General features: G+C 36.8%; 1 protein-coding gene and 1 pseudogene across 1 annotated transcript in view; both read left to right on the top strand.

The window, feature by feature from the left end:
- ACSS3 (acyl-CoA synthetase short-chain family member 3) overlaps nt 1-15,301 on the top strand; it is a 285,831-nt gene that overhangs the window by 182,030 nt on the left and 88,500 nt on the right. Inside the window, exon 9 of the mRNA XM_006882583.1 lies at nt 5,342-5,445. Within this exon, the coding sequence (XP_006882645.1) occupies nt 5,342-5,445 (104 nt within the window). The remainder of the gene's footprint in view (nt 1-5,341; nt 5,446-15,301) is intronic.
- Nucleotides 10,483-10,695, top strand: LOC102872639 (annotated as a pseudogene).

Below are 15,301 nucleotides of genomic sequence, written 5' to 3'. Positions count from 1 at the left end.
TGCAACAATGAATGAATGGAATTCCAAAATCTCTGTAGATGTTCACTGAAATGAAAAATAAAGAAATTAAATTTAAAAAGTTAAAGGTATTTAAAAAAAAGAATTGAGTACTTTAAAAAAGTCATTGTTCTTCATTCTTTTAATTTTTAATTTTTCTATTTAAAAATTTTACGAATATATTCATGCCAAAATTTTTCTCTCCTGAATAGTTTTAGATAATTTCCACATTCCTAGAATACAGTTCTGTTACTTGGTGGGAGCTTGGGGTGGGGAGGAAACCAGTTAACTGGCACAAGTTCTGCCTACTCTTCATGTTTTTACAGTATCATTTAGAGCACCTAGAAATATTAAAATGACTGAAAAATGAAATCATCACTTTTTTGATTGTTTTGGTATTGAGGATATGAATATGAATCTTTTTAAGGAGCTCGTTGTTCAGGGTATTAAATAGACAAGAAAAAATTATTATGGAATAATGTGGCAGAAATAAGAAGCAAATACTATTAGGTAGTAAAGGCAAAGTCTTTAATCTCCATGAACTTTATGAGATGATATGGAAAATGAAGAGAATGGTAAAAAGATGATACATGTGTAACACAAAGTTTAGGATGAGTTACACAGATTTTCCTTATGATTTTATTATTTATAATCTAATGAGTTGCTTTGGATCTTATTTCATTGTGAGCTCTATTAAAGCTCTACTACTTCTGTCGGCATAATTTTATTTTACTTTATTATAAGATTCATTTTAATCTGAAAGTCCACAATGACATTTTTCCCTGTTTTGTCTTACATATACTTTGGGAATATGGGAATATATGCTAGATATTGGAGTGATCATTTTCAGAGGAACTCAGAATAAGGAATAAAGTAGTAATATTTATGGATGCTTTCTGTCTTGGGTGATACCTGCTTTTATTTTTGTGTATAATCTTTAAAGAATACAGTTGCCAAGTGTGGCATTGAAATAACCAAGGTAATTTGGACTGCAGATCTTCAACATCTGCAGTCTGAAATTGATCAAATATGCATAATAATTCATTAATAATTACTGGTAATTGAAATGTGAAAGTTGGAAATAATAAAGATGGATTGGTAATTACAAAAAGTGGCATAGGTGATAAAAAATCACATGAGAGTTATGATTACAGACTTTTCAAGGTTAATAATTTTTAACAATGGATATCTTCTTTTAACCACATAAAAAGTGTTTATACAAGTGGACCTCACAAGATGCAATACATATGAATAATATTTATTACGCATGTGTAAAGAGGTAATGTTAATTTCAGTATCATTAGTCACAACAAGGCAAGGTCAACTCATAGACAAGTTTATATTGAAGCTGAAAGAAAATGAAAACATCTCCATGCCAGCAAAACCATGACTCCAAAAATGCCTCTATTGAATTTAAAGGCAAACTCAAAAAGAGATTTCGTGTACCGAACACTAATAAACAAGACCAGGATGAGATATGGAACTACACTAAGAACATTGTACATGAGGAAAGCAGAAGATCATTGAAAAGAAATGAAAGAACTAGAAAAACATTCTGAAACGGGATCTGAATGTCCAGACCCAACTAATAGTTGATCCTCCAGTAGCTCTTCCTTCCATGGAGCTGCTGGTGGATTCAAACTCTGTACCTTATGTTGGCAGGACGATTCCTTAACATAAGCCACCAGAACAGCTAAAGAAAACAGAAGAAATGATGAAGAACCAACAGAAGATTTCAAAGGATATCTTGAGAAGACCAAGTAAAGTATAATGAAATGTACAACCACTCAAAATCAGTAAACTCAAAGGGAATATCACACTTAACGTTTATTTAACTAAAGAACTGAGGAGGGCGGGGGAAAAGGGATGAACTTCAAGTTGTAATGCTGAGGAACTCGATGAGCAAAATATTGAACAATACAGGAGGGTATCAAAAGATGATAGAAGGAATGTAAAAGAGATGGAAAAGGATTGCTTCATGTTAAACATTATGAAAATATAGCATATGATGAAAAACTGACAGTATTAGAGAGAAAAATAATCCAAAAGGCACTGAAGACATTGAAAAAAAGGAGAACTCCAGGAACTGAAAGCATGCCAATGAGCTTTGTAACAAGCGAATTAAATATTTGTGGATTTGTTTTTTAATCTTTTTTTTCTGATGTAGGCCAAAAAATCCACCTGGCCAGCAGGCCTGTAAAGATCCATGTGTATGCCCACTCCCAAGGAGTGTGATCCAGTAGAATGCAGAAATCACCACACTATCGTTAACAAACACACACACAAGCAACATTTTGCTGAAGAAAATTTTAAATGGTTGCAGCACTCTATTGGTAAGGGAATGCCAGAAAGTCAAGGCAAATTGAGAAGATCTTCTTATTGAGTACCTTCAAGCTGGAACCAACTTATCAAGGCTGACACTCCAGCAGGTTTCAGACACAGTAAATCACACAGAAGGAGACTGCCCATCATTCTGTAGTGGAGTCACTAGCAGATTTGAACTGTGACTTTTGGGTTAACAGCACAATTCCTTGGCCTAGTGTCAAGAAGTTATGCTGCAATCCCAAAGGCATGTGGTTTGAGGTCCCCAGGTGCTCCATAGGAGAAGCATGGGAATCTCCTCCTGTGTCATTAATTGCCTCTGAAAACGCACTGAAGGGTCAGCTATGGGTTGGTTCTGACTCTATCGTCCACAACAACAATCACAACAATAAGCTACCAGAACTCTCTGAATTCAGAAAAGGATGGGGGGGGGGGCGGGAAATATACCATTCCTGGTGTCAGATGAATCCTGACTGAAAACAGAGAATAGCAGGAATATTGTGTGGATTGTAACAAGTTATCAATAACATTGTAAGGAACAAGAATTCTAGAATATATACTTGTGCTTCTGTGATCTTGGCACAGATCCCAAGGTAGACATTCCAAGAAAACAGAATTTAAAATCAGGAAAAATATGTGTCAGAGTTCAAACCATCCCCCATACTTGGAGAGAGAAAAAAAATTAGTTGTGATTTTAGTGAAACTTTACAGAAAGGATGAGTTTTTAATCATTTGCTACATATTTTCCTCCCTCCCCCATTGACTTTTTAATCTAGATCCTGTTCCAAATTGTTAAGTGTCATACATATAAAGTCTAATCATCCATTCCTTTCAGGTAGTCCTTCTCTGCTCCTATTCCTAACGTTCATTATGTATCCATTCTTTCCCTGCTTTCCCCTCCCCCATGCCCATCCTATTTGTATAAGAGTGGTGTGATGGAGTATTTGTCCTTTTGTGATTGAGATATTTCACTCAGTATAGTGTATTCCAAACTCATCCATGCTGTGTATTGCTTTACAAGTTCATCATTTTTCGGTGTTGTGTAATATTCTGTTGTGCCGTTTTCCTATCCATTCATTTGTTGATGCGTGCTTGAACTGCTTTTATCTCTTCACTATTGCGAACAATGCAGGTAACATCATGATAAGTGAAGAAAGGATTGAAACTGTCAACAGCTTCACCTTACTTGAATCACAATGAGTCCACGTGATACCAGGTGTTAGGAGACAATGAGGCATGTTGCACTGGGAAAGTCTGCATTCAGAGATATCTTCAAATGACTGAGAAGCAGTGATGTTAGTTTGATGACTAAGCTACATCTGATATAAGCTATTATCTTTGCAATCACTTGATATGGTGCTGAGAGCTAGACAATACATAAGTAATGGCAGAAGAATTGATGCCTTTGGATTGTGATCTTGGAGAAGAGTATTGAATCTCTTGTGGACTGACAAAAGAACAAAGGAATAATATCTCGTGGAAGGTGCAGCCAGAGTGCTCTTTGGGAAAAAAGAGCATGTTCCTAGAAAAGGCTGTGCCTTGGAGAGGGTTATTATTCTCGGAAAGGGAGAGTGACAGCAAGAGAGAAGACGACTCTCAACCCAGGTGGATTGACCCAGTAACTGAGGCTATGGACTCAAGTGTGTTGGAGTTTGTGAGGATGACACAGGATAGGACAGGAATCAGACCTGTTGTTTATAGATTTCCTATGAGTTGTACTTGACTCCATGGCACCTCCTGACAATATCATATATTTGGGAACATTATACAATCATGAATATCATAGAACAAATTATCCATTTAGATCATACAGTTGACAAAGAATGTTAAATGTATCATGAATTGCCAGAATAATGAGCAAATCTGTATGAAAGATGTATGGACACGATGTTGCTTAGAAGTAGGAAGAAGATTTCATTTCATGTACTTTAGATAGGTTATCAGGAGGGACTAGTCTGTATAGAAAGACATTTTTCTTGGTAAAGTCCACTAAAAATAACATTAGCTTCAATTGTGCCTGAAAATTGGCACAAATATATCATTGATTGTGAGGATGTGACACAATAACACAATATTTTTCATATTACACCTGTAACAATGTCAAGGAGTGAACTTCAATTTTTATTTTCAGACAATACAATACCAATGTACACATATTACAAAATGAACCTCAGTTTCTCATCTCAATATTGGGAACTTTAGAAAATATTGTAAATTCTCATTTCAAAATTATGCACTCCTTATACTGTGGTTCCTTCCTTTTGTTTACACATTGGTTTAAGACAAGTACTGCCTATTATCACACCATGATATTTGGTTTAAAAAAAAAATACTGCCTCTCACCATTCCAAGATAGGATATATGGAAGTCCTCTGTAGCAGCTGGATTGTGCAGAGGTTTGTTTGCTGATTCTGGCAAGTGTTAGGGTGAAATGTTCACTCGCCAATGGTGTGAGTTGATTTGATTTGGCCTTCTATTTAAAAACACATTTAGTCGGCAGTATGAGGCTGGAATCCAGGTTGGAAGTCTTCTGCAGCAGCTGAATTCCACAGAAGTTTATTTGCTTGTTCTGGCAAGTATTAGGGTGGAATGTTTACTCACCAACTGGGTGAGTTGATTTGATTCGGCTTCCTATTTAGAAATGCGTTTGGTCAGAGGTGGCTTGTGGTTGCTGTGATTCTAAACACTGTGACACTGATGTGTCAAATGCAATAATGGTTACCCATGGTGGACAGTGTTTGGTGGAGCTTCCTGATTAAAACAAGCTTGGAAGCAGAAGTAGCATCCACTTCCAAAATGGCTTGCCTCTGGAACCTGGAAAAATGATGAAAGTTATACAAGTGTTCAGGTCTTTCGTTCATAGGGTCGCTATGGGTCATCTACGACTCGACGGACAGCACCAAACAACATCCTTGACATAGTCAATGTGGTTAGATACCTTAATGTTTCAAAGTATAGATAATATAATTTATATTTATTATTCAATAAGTAATTTTCATTTACTATCCCTGTTAATATTCAGGTTCAAAACATTATTTGTAGCTGGAGAACGTTGTGATGTGGAGACTCTGGAATGGTCCAAACAGGTCTTCCAAGTTCCTGTCCTAGACCACTGGTGGCAAACAGGTGAGTATTTTCAAAGTGGGTGCATATGTATTACAGACATGCATTTCAAACACTGCAAAGATGACGGAAATCCAACACTGAGATCAGCAGGCACAAGCCAAGCTTTGAATTCTTCCAAACTCAGGATTTAGATTCTTCTTGTTTTTGTAGAAATCAGTAATACTTTCACTGTTCTATTATTAATAATATCTTCATACGTTACATTGATGTCACTATTCTCTCAGTTTTAGGATATAAAGCAGCTGAAGATCTGTTTTGTTTGTCCTCTGTTTCCTATAGTCAGAAAGTCACTGAATTCAAAGTTTTCCTGTTAAGTGTCTGTTGGGTTCCTTCTGTTTTCAGCATTCATATTGCCAATGAGCATAGCAGCCACAAAACATCTGTCCTTACTTGAAGTATCTTCTCACTTCTGTCTGGTCTCTGTATCCCAATGGACTGTGCACAACATTCTTAGTGTATTTTTAAGCACTATTTCTCTTATATGATTTTCTGAAATTTGCAGACTCATTTCTTGGGTCATATTAAATAATGTCTCTGTTACTTAATGCAAGAAATTCATATTCCCAAAGTTTTTGATATCATATGTATAGCTATTAGATACTATTTTTTTTAAAGATTGCATCTTTCCAACTAGTATGAATACCATTCCTCCCTCTTTGATCACTACTCTGTCATGAATACTACAGTGAATCTTGGTCCATAACTTGCAGTAAATATTCTCACCACTGGTTCAATTGGCAGGATCATGATAGATTGTGAAGAGATTGAGATTGTTCACAGCTTCCGTTTGCTTGGCTCCACAATCAACACTCTTAGCACCAGCAACCAGGAAATTAAAAGATGTATTGTGATGGAAAAGTCAGCCGTTAGAGACCTCTCTAAAGGACTGAATAGCAATGATGTCAGTCTGGAGACTAAGGTGCACCTGATACAGGCCATGGTCTTTGCAATCACTTGCTATGTGTTAGAGAGCTGGAATATGACTAGTGATGATAGGAGAATTGATGCCTTTGAGCTGTGGTGCAGGAGAAGAGTATTTAATACACCATGGACTGCTAGGAGAACAAACAGATTCATCCTGGAGAGGGTGAAAACAGGCTGCTTCTTGGAGGCAAAGATTTTGAAGCTCCGTCTGACATACTTTTTGACAAGTTACAAGGAGGGAACAACCCTTGGAGAGGGACATTATTCTTGGGAGGGTGAAAGACTATACAAGAGAGGAAGACCCTAGATGAGATATATTGACTCAGAGCCTGGGGTAATGGGAGTGGGAATATTAAAGATGATGGCGTTGGCACAGGATAGAGCAAGGTTCAGAGCTATTGTACATAGGGTCACTATGAGTCACAACTGACTCAACAACACTTAATAACAACAATATAGTGGAGTTACCTTCTAACTATTTTTCAGTGTATCATATTAGCTTTCTATTTTCTTTTAGTTAGATGTTCCATAGCTTTTATATCTTTGGATGATACACATTCAGTTGAACTCAATATACATTCAATAAAATACTTACTAAGTTCACTTGATGCTTTGTCTGCCAATATCTCTTTAACATGTCAAAACCTTCACACTGGAACATGATGGTCAAATATTTTAAATGTGAATTATTAGAACAGTTGCTTTTTAATAGTCATTTATTAAAAAATATCTTTTAAAAATGAAAATGTAGATTAATCAAAATAAATTTTCATATTAAATGAAGAGTATATTTTTGTCTTTAATACATATAAGAAATTTTGAGTTTGACCTACTCAAAATAAGTATACATTATAGGAAGTATGCTGTATCTATAAAAGTACATATTTCTTGCAACAATGAAGGAATGGTAATCCAAAATCTCTGTAAATGTTCATTAAAATTAATAAAATAAAATTTAAAAAAGTATATATTTCACTTTCATTTCACGTAGGTCATGGAATAAGGCCAACACTTTTACATTGTTGTTATTGTTGTTGTTATGTGTCATTGAGTTGCCTGCGACTCATACCAAACCTATGTACAACAGCCCTAAAGCCTACTGTATCCCGTGCCAATTTTGTTGTCTCCAACATACCTAGCCCCATTACCCCAGTCACTGAATCAATCATCGAGAGTCTTCCTCTCTTGGGCTTTCCCTCCACCCTCCCAAGCGTGACATCCCTCTCCAAGGGCTGATCCTGCCTTGCAACATGCCAAAGTGTGTCAGATGGAGCTTCAGAATCCTTGCCTCCAAGAAGCAGTCTGGCTTTACCCTCTCCAGGACGAACTAACAGCATTTTCACACGAGAACTTTCATTTATCTTGGGATAGAGTATCAAATTTGAATTAGGCCTAATTTTTAAAATGACTGTGATTTACAGTATAAAATGAGTGACTGAGATGGAAGTTCCATGTTTGATCTTTTAGCACTTTTTGATCCTGAAAAATTTACCTCTTATATGCCTTCCTTGAATCATGCTCTTTGGGCTAGCATGCTTTCTAGCTCTTGTAATGTGAAATTTAAAATGAATGAACAGAATAGAAGGTGCAGTTATTGTTGTTAGGTGCCTTTGAGTCCAGTGTTGCTTGGAGTGATCACATGAACAGCAGATCTGCCCCTTGCCCTGTTCTGTGGCATCGTCAGCATCTCTGATACGTGCAAGCCCATTGTGGCAGTCACTTGGTCAGTCCATGTTTTCAGGGTTCTCCTCCTTTGGGCCTCCACCTTCCCCAGCATAATGCCTATTTCCAGCATGATGGCCCCTCTTGACCATATGCTCAACAGACATTTCTTAGGCAAAGTCAACATTAGATGAAGGTTTTCTAATCTTTCTGTTTTAGTTTACAGAGAAACAATTCTCCTCTACCTAAGGAAGTATTTGTAACTATTTTTGTGATTATGTACCGTTGAGTCACCTGTGACTCATAGCGACCCTGTGTATAACAGCCCTAAACCCTGCTCTATCCTGTTCCCCATTCTTATTGTCTCTGACACACCCACCCCATTATCTCAGTCACTGAATCAGTCTATCTCATGGAGGCTCTTCCTCTCCTGCACTGTTTCTCCAACCACTCAAGCATGATTTGCCTCTCCAAGAACTCCAAGGTCCAGCCTTACATTTCCAAAGTATGTCAGGCAAAGCTTCAAGCTTCAGGATCCTTGTCTCCAAGGATCTGCCTGGCTTCACTCTCTCTAGGACAAACTTGTTTGTTCTCCTAGAACTCCATCGTGTATTCAATACTCTTCTCCAGAACTATAGGTCAAAGGCATCAATTCTCCTTTTATCATCCCTAGTCATTGTCCAGCTTTCTGATGCATAGCTAGGAAATATATAAGGACTGATACAGGTTAAGACTGGATTGTGGGAAAGAGCAAAGCTATATATATGGTTGGTATTTGCCATTGAGTTACCAACTAATAGCTAACCCTCAATGACCAGAGTCTGTAAATGTAAAGCACATGGAAGGACATTGACCATCTTATTGCCAAGGAACAGCTGGTGACTTTGAACTACCTAATGTGGGATTGGCGGTATAATACCACCATGCTGCCAGAGCTCCCATAATATGATATGTTGTTGTTGTTGTTATTGTTATGTACCAATGAGTAGGAATCAAATTATAGCTGATCCTACAGTGATTTTTCAGAGGCAGTTAATCACTTGAGATGAGATTTCTCATCCTTTCCCATGGAGCAGTTGGTAGATTCGAACCAGATGCCTATAGGACTGCAGTGCAGCCTCCTACCATTTGGCCACCAGAGTTCCTAATGTTATATAGCAAGATTGTATAGAAATGGAATTTTATAAACAATACAAAGTAATTAGCTTTTCTGTAAGCAGAACCTTTATACAACTCATACTTTCCTTATTAACCAGGGAAGATGTAACAGATTCCCCCCTTCCTGTGAGTAAAGAAGAAAATATTTCTGTCATTCTTAAAGATGATTCTGTTTCTCTGGTCAAATGGACAAATTGCTTCTCACACACAAACTACTTCACAAAATTGTATGGAGAAGAATTTTATTTTTTTTGTCCTTAAATGTGACTGTGCCAAACCCAATTAAAGAGAACCAACATATTTGTAAACAAATTATGATTCTTTTATCTTCTCTGAGAGATGTAGTTTTACATAATAGGCTGTGCAGATGCATGCAGTTTAGTGCATTTGTGTTGACAGAAAAGCTCACTGAATCCTGAGGAACATGCATCTGAGGTCTCTGGTGAGCACTGAGTTTCATGTGAATCTTCCATTTTTCTTTAATGTGTTGTTCACAGAGAATTAGCAACTGCATTATGCCAGTGTGTTGCCATTTTAATCAGGTGCTACTCATTATAGTGAATAAAAGTGAATTTATTATTTGTCATATACTTTCTATATAGTGTACACAACTCTACATATAAATATATAGATAAGTACGGAGAAGAGATAAAGACTATATGAAAGACAACAGGAAAAAGTAAATGAATAAACAAACAGGTAGAGAACAGCATTCTAGATTTTTTACTTTTTATAATAGCAACAAAAACTTTTAATGACTAACAGTCTCTTGTAATACATTTATACTATGTCTGAGTTAGTAATATGTAAGCTTATAAATTGAAAACTAGCTAATCAGTGTCAAAGCCAAGAAAACATCAACACCCGGCTCATGCAAAAATTAATAAAGAAGTTTCTTTATTCAATAACAAAGCATATTAAACCATGGTGTTAGATTGTAATAATGCATACCTTTAATATGCTTTTGAAGGAAAATGAAGTCACTGAGTTTAAAGAGGACGGTGGTATCTTTTGTTTCATAAATCTAGATAAAAGCCACATTATTGTAATTTACTCAGATGCTTTATCTTCAAAGTAATTTTTATAAGATCCTTGAAGATGTCTAATTTTTTTTACTGAATTTTTATTCCGTTTTTACATAGATATAGAGATGCAGCAGCCCTACACTTATGATTAAAAGGAGAAAATTAAAAGATAAATATTCCATTACAATAGTTGTTCATTCTTCCGCTCTCCTCGCTTCTGGCTGCTGTCTGTCCCGGCTCGCGCCCACAGACCCCCACACTCGCCGCCATGCCTCGCAAAATTGAGGAAATCAAGGACTTCCTGCTCACGGCCAGGCGAAAGGATGCCAAATCTGTCAAGATTAAGAAGGACAAGGACAATGTGAAGTTCAAGGTTCGGTGCAGCAGGTACCTCTACACCCTGGTCATCACAGACAAAGAGAAGGCCAAGAAGCTGAAGCAGTCCCTGTCCCCAGGTTTGGCAGTGAAGGAGCTGAAATGAACCAACATGCTGATTTGAATTGCAATAAAATTTTTAAAAACAAAACAAAAAAAAGATAGTTGTTCATGTACAAAATATAATAAAGTAAAACCAATAGCAGTACCACACTAACCTCAGTTGTAAATCTCTAGATAAAATACAGTACTGTTCTAGATCATCTTTAGTACTAAATGTAACTTTTTCAGAAATGACTCAGAAAGACAATTTTAGAGGGCAAGAGATGTCAGTGCAGTGCATGGTGTCCTTTGCAGGAATTTGTTTCTGATTTAGGATGACTGGAAATTATTTTTCCCCCATAGGAACTAATGAACTTTTACAAAGAAAAAGACTTAATTTCAGAGACTTTTTTTAAAACCTGAAACAGTATTGGCTGTTAAAATTTCTTCCTTTCTCTTCTTTCCTTCTCCCTTTCCATCTTCCTTCATCATTTTTCCCCCTATAAAATGCAGTAGTTAGAAATAGTCATATCACAACAGTTTACATCACAAATTTTAATTTTGTTTAATTCTAAGAAGAAACATCTCATTCTTTTGCTCACTCTCAGTAACAGAAGATAGCTGCAAGCTAGAATAAGCCAGATCTAATCAAAAACACTGCCTTTGAATTCCAACCCATGGGGACCCTCTGTCAGATTTTCAGGGCTGTAAATCTTAACAGGAACAGACTGCCTCAACTTTCTTTCTTGGGATAGCTGGTAGATTTGAACTACCAACCTTTTGGCTAGCACCTCAATACCTAAGAGACTATGCCATATGGATCTTTTATATTGGGATAACCCACCCCCATAAAAATAAATTCCAACTGTTATGTGACTCTTCACTGGTTTATGAAGCTATAAATCTTTATGAGAGAAGATTGCCTCATCTTTCTCTAGAGAGGCACCTGGTGGATTCCATCTTCTTACCATTCAGTTAATTAGCAGCCCAACACACAGCGTATTATGCCATCATACACGATTATCTATTTTTTCATAGTGCTTATATATAATTATTGTGCTCTGTTATATTTTCCCAGAAGCTATGTGTTCCTAGTAGGCACCCATTGCTACTTTTCTTTTGTTGCCAAATCTTTCCTGGCATTACACGGATTCCACAGGATCCACAATGGATTTTATACACAGTAGCTTGGTGAAGAGTTCTTCGCCTATGACTGCAGGACACATGCTCTGTGGTTTCCAGAGTACATGTATGCAGGCTTCATTGACAATGTAATATTACCATGATTTGAGGATTTGATAAGGCACATAGTGTCTGAGGTACTCCTTTCTTGGATTACCTTTTTTTTCCATTTTTTAAAATTACCTTTGCAATCTCAGACATACCACTTTCCTGTTTCATAGCTGATATGATTATTGAAGAGAGATTCCAGTCTGCTAGTTTTTAGTTCTATGTTTAGTTTATAAGTAAACTTTCTTATCTCTGGAATTCAACAGTGGTATTACTATGATTCACATATTTCTGCCCCGCATATTGTCTTAAACATTATACAATTATATGCTGCATGTATAACTTTCGTCTGACTTAAACCTATATTTAACTTATACCCAGCACAAAACCCTAGTGTATTTTAGTGCAAAATGCCTTCCTGGGCTAAGGCATAGATGCTTCTCTGTTGATGACATGATAGTGAGGACATTATCTTCTAGATAATTTTACCTTGCCATGCTTATTTTTAATAGACAAGCCTCCTCTTAATGTTTGAAGAGCTTTGGTATGATCATGAGTTGTGTTGGGCTGCTAACCAAAAGAAATGCAGTTTAAATACACTAGCTGCTCCGGGGGAGATAAGGAGAGAAAGATAAGATAGTCCATTCCTGTGAAAATTTACAGCTTTGGAAACTTGGTTGAGAATGCTCTGAGTATTGACGGGCAGTAATTGGTTTGGTTTGGGCTTTCTTAAGAGTTGGTGGCAAAGAGCTCCTAGCAAATGTTCCCTGAACTATACCATTTGTGTTAAATGGTTTTTTGTACACAAAATCCTGCCTTCTCTTATTTAATTTTCAAGTCTTTGTTATTCTTTATTTCTACTCTTTCCTTATTAACTACCTAGTCAATAAAATTTGAGCTGTAGTGATAAAGTTTCCTGAGAAAATGAGAACTGAGGCACAAATGGAGACTTGTACACGAATGTTCATAGCAGCATTATTCACCATTGCAAGAACATGGAAACAGCCCATATGTCCAACTAAAAATGAATGGATTGAGAAATTATGGTCCATTCACATAATGGATTACTATGCAGCAAGCAAGAGCAATGCTTTTATAAATTATTACCTAACTTGGGAGGAACTGGAGAGCATTATGCTGAGTGAACTAACTCAGTCCCACAAGGACAAATATTATATAAAATCATTATTGTAGAATGAGTATAAGGATGGAGGGGGTGGGAGCACAGGGATGAGGAAGTGCAGGAGGAGGGGGGATAAATCATGGCGTTGTACAATTTGATGAGGAGAGGTGAGGGAAATTGGAAGAATCTGTTCTGGAAAACAATATATTCTAATTTTGTAAATAAGCTAGTATTAAAAACACCCACAAATCTACATTTTCAAAATCAGACTTCAAAGCATATTTTGTAGAAAACAATGTCATTCCTTTCTGTCTACCTAGGTTTTCTAGAATACCTTATTCTTCTTTCAAGGATTAGATAGGAAGAAATATTTCAGTAATGTGAATGAATTGTTACTGTCTACTGCAGTTTTGATTTTCTGAACTAAATGTTTGAAATAATAAATTTCTCTTCACTTCATTCAGAGAAAAGGTGCCTTAGATGGTGTAGCATGGGAAGTTGTAAGTGAGGAAAGCTCAATTATGTAGAGGCAGTGTCATCTCAGCAGTGTGCAGATAGTAAGTCTGCAGAGAATATCCATCTGCTGAAAGAGAAAGGGGGAATATTCTGATGTCACCCTTGTTGCTTGGCAACTGTATTGTTTTTTTCTCATTCAGAGCAGTCTTTATTAGCTTAAAGTAGGTGATTTTAACTAGTAATGTGAGAAGCAGAAGCTTAAACTTTGGTTTTTGGAAGGAATAATCTTTTTCAGGAGTGGCATTCTCAATAACATGCCTCCAGAAACCCCATGAACTTTGATAAATGTCGATAGTTATAGAGGGGTTTCAAACCCTTTGTTCGTAGGTCGCTGTGAGTTGTGCTTGACTGGAAGGCAGTCAACAACAACAGTCTTTTGCCAAATGATGAGTGTTTTCTTTTGCAAAGTGAGTAACTATTTACAAATTGCCAATCCAGCAGACATGATCTTTATTGTTTTACTTTGTACCATAAAGTTGGAACCAACCAATAACTGACCCTCTGGAGGGTTTTCAGAGGTAATTAATCACGGGGGAGGAGATTGCCTAATCTCCCATGAATCAGCTGGTAGTCTTCAACTGCTTGCTTTCAAGATTGTAGTGAAGCTTCTTGCCACTTGGGCCTAAATTAAGAGGGGCTTGGAAGTAGGAGTGACATCCACTTCCTACCATGCCTCTGAAACTCTATGAATTTAAAGAAATGACAAAAGTTATAGAACAGTGTTCAGGTCTTTTGTTCATAGGGCCACTATGAGGCATGCTTGACTAGATAGTACTTAACAACAACTATCCAGCAGAAAATTAATTCTCTAAGCATGCAACTGGCAACGTAATCATGCTTCTTGATCTTTATAAAACAGTAAGATATAGGGGGGGAAGTATAAAATTTTGTTTTTCCCCCAAATATGGTTATATGAAGTAGTTTAGAAATGTAAAACGACTCTTTGGAGGCTCTATTTATACTCATTATCATGCAGATGATAATGTTTTGACAAGACTAAAGAGTTAGGAACTCAACAATATAAAGTTGAAAAAAATTTTAAAGAAGAATATAAAGCTGGATTGAATTCTGAAATAATATCTGTTCTAATTCTACTGCCCTTGGCAAGAATCACGTTTAATCCACTCTAGAAAAGTGAAGATCTGTCATGCTTTTACAGATCTTCACCAGAACAGCTATTTCTATAACTTCTCTGGAAACAGAAGTTGATGCCAGGAGTTTTTATTGTTCTTCTTATGTAAAACTTTGCTCAGTGGGCCCATTGACCTCACAGAAGCGTTTCCTATCTCTCTATTGCTGTCACCTCTAATTTGGAAAACAGCAAGTGACTATTCCCCTTGGAAAAGGAATGTGGGTATGGATAAGTGGGACTAAACTTGGCAGGCTTGCATTTTGTTCTGACTCAACCACTTGCTCCGTAGCCAGAAGTAAATTCTGGTCTCATGCTTATGGGAGTTTTGGGGTGTAAAGTAGGAAAAAATGTTGCCTCACAGGTTGATAGAAAGTTTGAAATGAAGTGGAAATCACCCAACAGATTTCTTTGTGTATAATAAACACTCAATAAATATTGTTTTCCAACTACTTTTATTTTCTGTAGGGATCTCTGGTAGTGCAGTCTCTAGAGGGTTCCACTACTAATCTAATGGTGGCCAGTTTGGATCCAACGCAAGTGTCCTTGTGAGAAAGATGGACAGTGCCGTTTACAGCCTCCAAAATCCTGCTGTAGAGTCACCTATGAATTGTCTCTGAGCTCAAGACCACAAGAACACATAATACATAGATGATAGATAGATAGATAGAT

This window comes from Elephantulus edwardii, unplaced genomic scaffold (assembly GCF_000299155.1).
Source record: "Elephantulus edwardii isolate Elephantulus edwardi_28Jun2011 unplaced genomic scaffold, EleEdw1.0 scaffold00021, whole genome shotgun sequence".
NCBI lineage: Eukaryota > Metazoa > Chordata > Mammalia > Macroscelidea > Macroscelididae > Elephantulus > Elephantulus edwardii.
Note: the sequence above shows the minus strand (reverse complement) of the source record. Positions and strands in the feature narration are given on the sequence as shown.